At 42.4% G+C, this 12968-nt stretch overlaps 1 protein-coding gene and 1 pseudogene across 1 annotated transcript; both read right to left on the bottom strand.

The window, feature by feature from the left end:
* Positions 1-2480, bottom strand: part of LOC121934015 — an 8184-nt pseudogene extending 5704 nt beyond the window's left edge.
* A 2770-nt stretch (positions 2481-5250) lies between these two features.
* Positions 5251-11260, bottom strand: TM2D3 (TM2 domain containing 3). Its single transcript, XM_042475456.1, has 6 exons — positions 10958-11260; positions 9771-9863; positions 9168-9325; positions 8570-8744; positions 8348-8423; positions 5251-7411 (listed from the first exon to the last, which is right to left on the bottom strand). The coding sequence occupies exons 1-6, from the start codon at positions 11049-11051 to the stop codon at positions 7246-7248; spliced, it is 762 nt and encodes a 253-aa protein (XP_042331390.1). The 5' UTR covers positions 11052-11260; the 3' UTR covers positions 5251-7245.
* Positions 11261-12968: the final 1708 nt, after the last annotated feature.

Raw genomic sequence — 12968 nt, 5'->3', positions numbered from 1 at the left:
ACAGCCCTTACTCTCAGGAAGCTCCTTCTAATGTTGAGGTGGAATCTAGTCTTTTCCTTTAGGTTCTATCCATTGCTCCGGGTCCTAGTCTCTGGAGCAGCAGAAAACAAGCTTGCTCCCTCCTCAACATGACATCCCTTCAAATATTTAAACAGGGCTATCATATCACCCCTTAACCTTCTCTTCTCCAGGCTAAACATCTCCAACTCCCTAAGTCGTTCCTCATAGGGCTTCATGGTTTCCAGACCCTTCATCATTTTAGCTGCCCTTCTTTGGACACGCTCCATTTTCTCAATGTCCTTTTTAGATTGTTTTGTCCAGAATTGGACACAATATTTGAGGTGGGGCCTGACCAAAGCAAAATACAGTGGCACTATTACTTCCCTTGATCTAGACACTATACTTCTATTGATGCAGCCTAAAATCACATTGGCCTTTTTAGCTGCCGCATCGCACTGTTGACTCATGTTCAACTTGTGGTCTACTTGGACTCCTAGATCCCTTTCACACGTAGTTTCATTCAGCTAGGTGTCCACCATCCTATATCTGTGCATTTCATTTTTCCACCCTAAGTGCAATACCTTACATTTCTCCGTGTTGAATTTCATTTTGTTAGCTTTGGCACAGCTTTCTAATCTATTCAGGTCATTTTGAATTTTGATCCTGTCCTCTGGAGTATTAGCTACTTCTCTTAATTTGGTGTCATCTGCAAATTTGACAAGTATGCCCACAATTCTGAAGGAAATTCACATTGTAATACATGGATCCGGAGCGTGTCCAGAGAAGTGCAACCAAAATGGTGGAAGGTCTGGAAGCCAGCAAACCCTATGAGGAGAGACTTAGGGAATTGGGTATGGTTAGTTCTTGTTTTCTAAAGCATTTGGAACTGTACTTTGAGGCTGTTTTATAATTTTATATTTGATTATGTGTATTGGTTGTTTTTATAGGATTGTACATTACCTGCATCATTTGTTATAGTTACTGTGTAGTTTTATGTTTTATTATTCTTAGACTGTATGCCTTCAGAAGGATTTAGTGTCTTAAATGGATTGTATCTGTAAAGTGACATGCATATTTATGGCGCTATACAAATAAATGTCATTATTATTATTATTATTATTATTATTATTATTATTATTATTTTGACAACCACCGTTTCAAACGGGGATCTTCAAACCCTTTTTGCAATGTAACAGGACATTTTTTCTTGCAAACGGGACAAAATGGACATTTATATTAAATGTCAGGATGGTCCGGAAATTTGAAAAAAATAAACACGGTACCGTCCCTGTTAAAATGACCCCATCCTTAGCCTTTATGGGATCAAAACAGCAATCTCTGGGCCTGAATGGTCACTGTCTGGTCCTATGGGCTTCCCTTGTCCATGGCACCATCATTTCCCCTATTCTAAAAGCTTGAAATTCCTTTCCCAGGTTGCATCTACACTGCAGAATTTGATGGGGTTTGACACCGCTTTAACCACCGTGGATCCAATCCTGGATCTGTAGTTTCTTCTGGCCCCAGAGATCTCTGACAGAGAAGGCTAAATATCTCACCAGAGTCCCAGAGCACAGGACCATGGCAATTAAAGTGATGTCAAACTGCATTAATCCTGCAGTGCAGATGAATCCTATGGCTGGCTGTACATTGGCTTGAGTCTTGGACTATGACTCTGGAGACCAGGATTCAATTCCCAGCTCAGACATGAAACCCACTGGGTGGCCCTGGGCAACTCACACTCTCTCAGCCTCAGAGGATGGCAATGGCAACCCTGCTCTGAACAAACCTTGTCAAACCCCCCCCAAAAAAACCCAAGATAAGGTCCCCATAAGTCAGCCATGGCAACCCACTGGGTTTACCACTTGGCAAATCACACTCTCTCAGCCTCAGAGGAAAGCCAAGGCACAAACCCCCTCCAAACCTTGGGCAAGTCACACTCTCAGCCTCAGAGGATAGCCATGGGAAACCCCCTCTGAATAAACCTCTCCAAGAAAATAGGGTCCCCATAACTCAGCCATGGAGACCCCACTGGGGTAGGTCACACATTCTCAGCCTCAAAGCCAAGGCACTAAACCCCCTTTTGAACAAATGCTGCCCAAAAAACTCCAGGATAGGTTTAGGTTAGAATTGCCACAAGTCAGAAACGGCTGGAAGGCAAAGAAAACTGCACATCCCAAGAGAAGCTGGCACCATGCAACCAAAGGCAGTGAAAGTGGAATCAGAAGGCTGCAATTGCCTCTTGCAAAAAGTGATGCATGCAGCCCCATACTCTGGGGGTCTGGGGCCAGGGTGCTACTATGTCAGGGTACCTCTAATCCTTGGGGAACAATGCCAGCCTCTCTCCACCATCCCCCTGTCCCCCTAAGACTTCAGTGCAAATCTCACCACTTTGGGCAGCTGCTGGAAAAAGCAGCCTAGGTGCACCCTTTCTTCTTCCTCCTCCTCCTTCTCTTCCTCCTCCATGGCCGGGTCTTTGCAGCTTCCAAAGCCGAAGGGAGGGGATCATGGGCCTGCCAGGCCCGCCCAGAAGGCCTGGCCATCCTTCTCTCCTCCTCCTGGGTCTAAGCCCAGCCCCAGCGTCCGCACTGCAGCCCCACTTATTGCGCATCATCTGCAGTTTCTGCAGTCAGTGCATTGCAGAGCTCTAAGGATGCCCTAGAGAAAGCAGACATTTTGCAAGGTCCTTTTCTTTTTTAGGGAGAGAGAAGACTAGGGTTGGTGTCTTTGCTCAGCCCTGAAACCCCACTGGTCCAAGTCACACTCTCTCAGCCTCAGGGATTTGCAAAGTCAAACCTGGCCAAGAAACAACAAACCATGATCTTTGCAAAGGGCTCTTGCAGCAGCACCTTTTGAGACTAGCAGGCTGCTTTTAACACTGCTTTGTCTTTGAATTATTATTATTATTATTGAGCTAGGGTCAAACTTATCTTTAATTAAAGGAGGAGTATTAGGAGAAGATTTAGGTGTCCTCAGAAACTGAGTTATAGATAAGGAGCCAAGTATAATAAATTACTAGAAGGTGATCTCAACTGGGAAGTTTACTCTAATCTTATTTATAACCAACTGAAAGATAATGTGTATAAGTTTGTTCTTATTTTGTTTGTCAAATTCAATGTATGTCTGTATATTTGTATGTTTGATAGTTTGTCTTTGTCCTTCTGTGTTTTTTATGGCTTATCAATACATTTATTTTTTAATAATAATAATAATAATATTATATTTATACCCCGCCTTCCTCCCATTACAGGGACTCAAGGCGGCTTACAAATTTAAATGAGTCCACACTAAAACACTATAAATATGCAAAGTACAAGTTTAAAAAAACAATTTTAACAATTAAAAACATTTAATAGGGTCTTGAAGGTTAATAACCACAAGAACTACAACTCCCAGTGATCATGATGGTGGGTGGACTCTGGGCACTGGAGTCCGAAGGTTGCTGTCGGTTCATGATTTCCAATTTATGGAAAACCCTAAGGCAATCCTATCCTCAGGTTTTCTCGGCAAGATTTCTTCAGAGGTTTGCCATTGCCTTCCTCTGAAGATGAGAGAGTGTGATGTGCCCCAAATCACCTGCAGTGGGTTTCCAGGGCTGAGCCGGGATTCGAACCCTGGTCCAGCACTCAAACCCCTGTGTCAGGCTGTGTCCATACAGAGCTCTGATAAAATCTTCCAGTTTGCCTAGAAATTGGAATTTTGCAGTCCCAGAATCACAGTCAAGCTTCCAAGGAAGCTTATAAATGTTTATCCAAAAGGAGGTTCCTACAGGTTTTAAAGGCATTGATCCAAATGCCCAACTGGTGCTACCATTGTTAGTCGCCTTGAGTCCCTATGTTGGGGACAGGTGGGATATAAGAAAATAATAATAATAATAATAATAATCCAACTAGAAGACATTGGGGAGGGAGAATAATAATTGCACTCAGTTTAATGCTCACTGATATCTCTTCATCCAACAAAGAGAACAGAGAATACATACAGAGGCAGAAAAGTGACTAGTAACAACAATAATAAAATTTTTATTGCTCAGTCCAAAGATTCATTGCAAAAGGAAGAAAAGTGATGTTGTTTCTGATACAAACCTCCCTGCATTGGCCACCGTGATAAAGGCATTGCTTAAGTGCAGATGCTGCTCTTGGTTGTGTTTTTTGATTCCATCTACACAACTGGATGGGCCTCTGTTGCATCGTTGAAGACCCACTGTATTGTCTTCCACAGAACTTGGTTGCAGCTTTAGCTTACTGATATTTCAGGCTAGAAGAGTTACATCTACACATGGGAAGGGGACACGCTTGGCGTGAGGAATGGCCCAGGTTGAAACCTCGGCTTAGAAAGGCTCTAAGGCAGTGGTTCCCAACCTTTCTAATGCCGTGACCCTTTAATACAGTTCCTCATGTTGTGGCGACCCACAACCACACAATTATTTTCATTGCTATGTGCAAATATGTTTTCCAATGGTCTTAGGCAACCCCTGTGAAAGGGTTGTTCGACCCCCAAAGGGGTCCCGACCCACAGGTTGGGAACCACTGCTCTAAGGTATTTCTACTCAAGAACGGTGGTCCATGGAGCAGCGATGGTCTATGAGCCACCAGCTTCTTATCCTTGCAAAGTTTCCAGGAAACTCCAGTTGGGCCCACTTTACAGAATTCATAGACCTGATGGTTTTCAGGCTTTGGTTCATCTACTGAGGAAGTCTGTGAACTCGGCAACGGTTTATGGTTTGGCCCCTGAGATCATTTGGATTACAACTCAATCAAGGAATCATCTCAAGGGCCTTTGACAACCTTCTGAGGAACCTAACCATTCCTAGATATACATTTGGGGGAAACTACTGGCGTAGACCATAAGGAGCGAGGTGTGTTTGGATGAGAAAAATTCTCCTTGGTATCTGCTGGGGTTTGGTTCCAACACTCCTTGTGGATACCAAAATCCAAGGATGATCAAGTCCCATTAAATACAATGGCATAATAAAATGGTGTCCCTTATATACAACGGCAACATCAAGATTTGCTTTTTGGAATTTATACATTTTCAAGCTGTTGATGCTTGAACCCATGGGCTGACTGTATTGTAGCTCATGGACATAAATACTAGTCCTAGCACACTGGGAGAACTGGGGGAAGTTGTTGGTCTTCTACATCAGATAATTCTAGTGTACACCTGAACAGCATCACTGATGTCAGATAAAGATATTTTCATCAGTTTAAATGTAAAGTAGTTATTTGTGTTCAACATGAAAGAAGACAAGCGTGGTGAAACAAAATGCCATTTATTAAAGTCTGTTACATCAGAAGACTCCGCTTCCAAAGTTATCCAACAATCCACAAAATTTGAATCTTGCAAGAGACATCTTGCTAGATAATAAACACCCACTTTTCTACATATAAACATACATACCAACACCACTCTGAGAAGTTAAAAGCAAGTAATTAAAGGATACAGGAGACACAAGCCTAAAATAAAAATTGAAAGTGTCTATTCTGTGGAATAATTCATGGAAACACCTGTTAAGAAATATTACTTTTCAATAGCAGTCGACAAAAATTCATTAACAAATTTGCATTGGATGCTACACACTGATAATTTTGAGTTTACAGAGTAAGACTTGGGTTTTACTCTGGGTTTACAGAGTAAGATTTCCCAAACTTGGGTCCTCCAGGTGTTTTGGATATTTCAACTCCCAGAAGGCCCAGCCATTTTGGACAACAGTCAGGAATTCTGGGAGCTGAAGTCCAAAACATCTGGAGGACAAAGGTTTGGGAGCCACTGGAGTAAGAGAAAATATGGCTGTTACTGTGTCACTTGTGTGGTTGCCTTACAAAATGAGCTTAAGAATATATGTGTGTCCCCTGCTGCCTTTTAACCGTGTTACATTTTGAGCTGTAATGGTTAATAACATGTAATGCAAGAAACATCTATTTTCAATCTGAGCAATAACGCTTAGAAATAAGTTAAACACATGTGATTGACACTTACTTTCCTATTCGCACAAATAGATGGGAATGCAGCAGAAATGTGTGCCTGCACACAACATAGTGATCCTATATGTATTGAACTGAAAATTGAATCCCACCCAACTCAGTGGTGACAAGCTCTTTGTGATGGTGAAACTTCCTACACAGAAACTACCTTCAGGCAGGAATAACAGTGTATTTAAAACTGCCTTAAGCCCCCCAGCAACCCTGAATCTTAAGCATAACACGTACTAACTCTGTGCTTCTAGCATGATGATGAAGTACAGGGACAGGAATCATGTAACCCTTCAGAGGTTGTTGGATTGCATCTCCCAGAATCGCTCACCACTATTCTGGGCTGCTGGGTCTGGCAGTCCAATGACCTCTTGAGGGCTACATCATTCCCACCTCTGTAGGGAAACAACTACTGTGTTTTAAACTGAAGAAGTGACACATTAAGTTAGTCATTTATGATGTAACGATAGGCTGCATAATGCATTACAGGGTTCTCATCACACACTTCACTTATTTGCAAGAGGCTCTGGACTCACAACTGCCAAAGTGTACGAAGAGAAGGAGTTCAACTGGGTGTTTCATTTTAAAGAGTAACACTTGCCACATGTCAAGTCTAGGATGAAAATTATTTCTACCAGAACTATTAGGATTTCAAGCAGCTTAGTGACTATTGTCGCCCTTCTCATTTTTGCATTTTCCACAAGCCTGTTGAAAATAAAGTTACTGAAACTATTAAAAACGAGATACAGTTTAGATGATCCAATAAATGCTCCAAGTAGATGTCTGTTGAGCAGCTAGGACTAGGGCAGCTTATCACCTTGAATATGAAAAACAACAAATGGCCACAATTCTTTATCACAACCTACACTGCATATTTTTCTGCATACTTAGCTATGTTGCAGAGGTGCAAAGGAATCCAACTGTGGCCAGTGTTCACAAGTGTGATTGGGAAGCTTGTCAGAGACGTTTGCTAGCGTGAATGACTTTACATCTGCCCAAGAAACAGCGGTGCGCTTTCGTTGTGCAACTTAAGAACTTTTTCACAGAAAAAATAAGAGAGTGTGTTTGATAAACCCAAAAGGAACAAACTCCAGGGCAGCAGCGTTCAATGATCCGCTTCTTTATTTTACCTTAAGTTAAAGGCAGGCCAAGTACAGATACTGTACATTAAATAGATGTGCACATAGGCAAGAAGTGCTCCTAAGGTCTGTTTTGGAAGTCCAGCTTGTGTTTATCTCCCAATGTGATCCACCTCGGATGGTTTTCGCATCGATGGCTAGATATAGAGTGAGCCATCTGCTGGTCCTACGTAGCCGACTCCTATCAGCAGCACATCGATGAGAGTCCAGATTCCCAGGCCACCAAAGCTGAAAAGCTTGCCCAGCCCTTCCCGCCACTGGCCCAAATAGAAACGGTCAGCTCCAAAGCCACCAAGTGTGATGCTGGGGGGAAAAACCACATGCTTAGGTCAAGCGGCAATCTAAGCCTGGGTGAAAAACAGCCAAATGAACCTGTAACTTGAACATGTCAAAAACCAGCCCCAAAACTTTTAGGAGGCCTATTGATTATCTGGAAAGAAAGTATCCAGGACTTTGCACTTGTTTTCACATTAAAACAACACCTTTAAGGAGAATCCCACCCTCTATTCCCAAGACTCAAAAAAGGTAGCATGCTTAAGGACCAAATGAAAATGTTACGGGGAAGAATAACAAACGTAATGAAACCCTAGCTGTCTAGTCCAAAACAAAAAAAGAATATATTTAGATGGTTATATCTACTCTTCAAATATGAAAACAGCAACAACAAAAATATATTGACTTAATAAAAAGCAAAGATCTAAGCGGCATGGAAAAATAAAGAATACACTTGTCCCTCCATACAAGACCCCTGTGAATGTGGAAAAACCACAAATAATAACAAAATAACAAAAGACCATGTTTTTAACCTGAGAGGACGTCTCTTTAGGAATCTCTAGGTCCTCCAGCGCAACTCTGTGGTCAATGTCCAGCAGACACTGGCCAGAGAACTGCACTGGAGGAGCTACAAAGAGAACATCAAATCCACAAAAGTCAAAGCCACAAATATGGAGGGATAAGTGTATATTCAATTGGTACTGAGGAGACAATAAAATTGATGCCAGGTTAGCCTCTCTGGGGAACTTTAGGATTTCATAGCCAAGACCAGCCCCAGAAGGCTACAGGAAGTTGTGAAGAACATCAAAGTACCGGTGGAACATAAGCCTTGAAATATTCATCAGCGAAAAGGCAATCAAGCCACTTTTTAAGGTCAGCGGGTAACTAGAGTTTTCACATCATCGCTGTCATCATCACATATAATGGCAACCTAGAGAAACTAAGGCAAGATAATCATCTGCCTACCTTAAAGCCAAGGCTGTTGACCATTTATAGCCCCCAGTCCAGTTGCAGTAAAGCATCTTGGGAAAGGTACGATTGCCTTCAAAGAAAAACAGATGATAATTTCTTAAACATGACTAGAAAGACGAGGAAGAGACCACAACACTTCCAGGATTCACTGCTAAACAGAATCAGAATTACAAGCTGATGCTTCACCCCACAAAATACACATATGATGCAGTTTACCTAAACAGTGGATATGATCCCGCACGGTGCAGTTGGCGCTGTATCGCTCCCGTGGACAAGAGACCGTCTTACAGTTTGTAGGATTGGAACAAACATAATCAGTTGGAGGAAGCTGCCAACAAAACTGGCAGGTCATGTTGATCATGAAGATTTTCTGACGATTGTTATCCTCATCCTGTATGGGAATAATGTATGCACTAGATTAACAGAACAACTATATTATGAAGCTGTTGACAACGAAATGCCTTATTTTCTAAGCCATGGATGATGTGACGTTCTCAGTAGAAATCAAAGGCCAGAATCCAAATGTTAGTTCCAATTAAAGTAGACCAATTGTTTAGTTGCTGATTTACCAAGTTCCCACTGATCCTGTGAATCTTGTTGGAAGTAACAACTGGATTCTATTTAGATTTCAAAAGTGAAGACGGCCATACTAGTCAAGAGAGCAATTTCAAAAGAAGACAAGTCTGTTCTAGATTACTCCTTTTTAATAGCAAAATAATACACAACATTTTGAGTCTTCAGGAACTCTTCCTTCCGTAAGACAATAAGTGAAGGGGGGGAAGCATAGCTGATAGACAGATGGTAAATCACTTACAACACAGTGAACTTGGGGTTTTGCTTCACATTCAAACATCGCTGGTTTTCCGTAGATGCAGGAGTAGTTGGTTTTGCAGGACAGGCATTCTGGAGGCAGCCGGCTGCACAGTCCATTGCTAGGGCACCGGGTCACATAGGAGGGAACCGACGTCGTCTCTGAGGAATTAAAACCCAATTAAAACAAAACCTACAGCACTCCCACAGTAGAAGCAATACCTGAAGTTCTAGGGAGCTGCTATCCATTGCAGCGTCTGGGGCTCCATAAGTGGTCAATTACGTGGCTTATATTATATTAGCAACATGAGCCAGCCAATTAATAATAATAGCAGACAACGATCACTAATTAAGCAGAAACTAATCATCCTTGCATATCCTCCCACCCTGAGGCCTCGCCGTTCAACAACAGAACAATACACAGATTAACATGGAAATTGCTCCTCCCAACCCTGGGTCACACAGTATATTATATACCCCACTCTCTTCCATGCCAGCATTCTCTGAAGATGCCAAAGCCACAGATGCCAGTGAAACGTCAGGAATAAACTCTTTGAGAACATGGCCACAGAGCCCCCTGAAACCCCCCTCCCAAATCTATCATTACCTGGTGCTTTAGATGCTGGGATCTGAGTGCTTGCAGGTGCGAGGGATACCTTTGCCAGATGGGCTGGCGGATGATGCTCCAAACTCAAGGACCCTGAGGAAAAACAACAAATGCAATCTAAGGAATTCTGAAGCAGTGAGTAACATTGTAGAGAGCCAGTGCAGTACGGTGGTTTGAATGCTGGGTTATGACTCTGGAGACCAGGGTTCGAATCCCCGCTCGGCCATGAAACCCTTTGGGTGACCTCTCAGCCTCAAGGAAAGGCAATGGCAAACCTCCTCGGAACAAACCTTGCCAAGGAAACCTCATGATAGGGGTGGCCTTAGGGTTGCCATTAAGTCAGAAAGGCCTTGACAAAAGAATTATATTAGCAAGATCAACAACAACAACAACATCATCATCATCTTATTCATGGGGGAAGGAGTTGCCCTGACCCTTCTCCTTCACACAAATGTCATCCCCAATTCAGGGCTGGGCCACTATTATGGTCTTATAAGTGGCCCATTATGTGGGCTATATTACATTAGTCACCTTAGATAGCCAATAACAATAACAACAACAACAACAACAACAACATACATGCTAATCACCCCCAGTTTGAGGCTCTATAACTGGTCCATTATGTCAGTTATATTACATTATTATGGTACTATAAGCAGTTGCTTATGTGGGTTATATTATATTAGCCAATAATAATAATAATAATAATAATAATAATAATAATAATAATAATATATGCCAATCATCCCCAATTAGGGGCCCTATAAGTGTCCCATTATTTATTTATTATTTTATTTATTTATGGTATTTATTTTTTATGTGGGTTATATTATATTATTTTGCTCCTATAACTGGCTGCTTATGTGGGTTACATTATATTAGCTAGCCAATAATAATAATAATAATAATAACAACAACAATATACATGCTAATCAATGATGATAATAATAATAACAATATACATGCTAATCAATGACAATAAATGCTAGCCAATAATAATATCACAATAATAACATACATGCCAATCATCCCCCAATTAGGGGCCCTATAAGTGGGTTATGTTAATTAGCCCCCTTAGCCACCCAATTAATAATTAATTGATTAATTAATTAATTATTTCATTCCATCAATCCTCCCCGGGCTCCTTCCCTCCTCATCCCCGGCCTCCTGCCCCTTCCTCGGCCGACCTCTTCCGGACAAGACGTAGAGCTGCGAGAGGAAAAGGGCGACGCGGCAGAGTCTTTTCAGGGCCCTCAGGAAAGCCACCGCCAGCGCCGCCATCTTGCCCTCATCATCCGAGGACTTCCCTTTGGCTCCGCCCCCTTTTCGCTGTCATCCCCTCCATGCCGCGCAGCCTCCGCCACCGTTGGCGCATGCGCACACTAGGCCCAGAGTGGCTTCTCCATTCTTCCGCAGCCTTTGTGCGCCCTCTGGCGCCACCGTCAGGTCAGGAGCGGCATGACACCGCTGAAGCTTACCAATGCAGCAACTTATTTGGGATTGTTTTATTAATACAGTCCCAAATGCCTTTGCAATTCAGTTGTTGTTGTTGCTCTTTTGTGCCTCCAAGTCCTTTCAGAGCTACCATGGGTCTTCTTGGCAAGGTCTGCCCTGCTCTGAGGCTGAGAGAGTGTGAATTGCAGCTGACAAACTTTGCAACTGTAGCATTCTGGGAACTATAGTCCAGAAAGGTAAGGTCTCCAAATTCAAAACATTAAGAAAGCAATGGGGGTTTTCTTGGCAAAGTGGTAAGAAAGCAATGGGGTTTTCTTGGCAACGCTCCTTCAGAGGTGCTTTGCCATTGCTTTCCTCTGAGGCTGAGAGAGTGCGACTTGCAGCTGCTAAAATTTGCAACTGTGGCATTCTGGGAACTATGGTTTAGAAAGGTAAGGTCTCTAAATGTGGGCATTAAGAAAACAATGGGGTTTTATTGGCAAAGTTTGTTCAGAGGGAGTTTGCCATTGAGTTCCTCTACAGCTGAAAGACTTTTGGCGCCAAACTTTACAGCTGGGAACTATAGAAAGGTAAGGTCTCCAAATTCAAAACATTAAGAAAGCAATGGGGTTTTACTGGCAAAGTTTCTTCAGAGGAGGTTTGCCATTGCCATCCTCTGAGGCTGAGAGAGTGTGACTTGCCCAAGGTCACCCAGTGGTTTTACATCCATATCCAGATCAACATTAATGACAGTTTCCTCTGGCAAATGATCTCGATTCTAGATACAGAGGGATAACAATTATTATTATTATTACATCCCAAGAGAAAGGTGGGGTATTATAAATGCAACCAACCAATCAATCAGTAAATAGAAGAAAAATAACCCTCTCTCCACTGCATTTCTTCAAATAAGAAAAAAGATTTGTTCAAGATATCAATGCTACAGCGATTATAGAAATTTTATTCAACCGAAAGGAGAGGCGAAACATACACCTTACATTTCAAACCCAGTTAAAAAGCTTCAGATGGGTTTCTTGGATGCTGGACCCAGCACAGTAAAGAAGTTGACTTAGGCCCAAAACACACTGCAGAAATAATCCAGTGTGAGACTGCTTTAACTGCCCTGGCTCAGTTCTAGGGAATGCTAGGAATTGTAGTTTATTCTGGCACCAGAGATCTCTGAAAGAGAAGGCTAAATCTCACAAAACTGCAGTTCCCAGAATTCCCTAGCATTGAACCAGGGCAGTTAAAGCGGCCTCGAACTGGATTATTTCTGCAATGTGTTTTGGGCCTTTGATGAAAAAGGGCAAGTCACTTTCCCAGACTTTGGAGTCACTCTGTATTCAGACTTGGTGACAAGACATTTAAACATAACAAAGTATCTGTAACATCTTTAATGAACTGAGTATAACAACCTGAACAAGGAGAGCGACTAAAATGGTGAAGGGTCTGGAAACCATGAAGCCCTATGATGAATGATTTAGGGAGCTGGGGATGTTCAGCCTGGAGAAGAGAAGGTTAAGAGGTGATGTGATAGCCCTGTTTAAATATTTGAAGGGATGCCATATTGAGGAGGGAGCAAGCTTGTTTTCTGCTGCTCCAGAGATTAGGACTCGGAGCAATGGATGCAAGCTGCAGGAAAAGAGATTCCAGCTCAACATTAGGAGGAACCTCCTGAGAGTAAGGGCTGTTCGACAGTGGAACACACTCCTTTCTCGGAGTGTAGTGGAGTCTCCCTCCTTGGAGGTCTTTAAGCAGAGGCTG

This window comes from Sceloporus undulatus, chromosome 6, assembly GCF_019175285.1.
Source record: "Sceloporus undulatus isolate JIND9_A2432 ecotype Alabama chromosome 6, SceUnd_v1.1, whole genome shotgun sequence".
NCBI lineage: Eukaryota > Metazoa > Chordata > Lepidosauria > Squamata > Phrynosomatidae > Sceloporus > Sceloporus undulatus.
The sequence above is the reverse complement of the archived record's forward strand: the minus strand, read 5'-3'. Positions and strand labels throughout refer to the sequence as shown.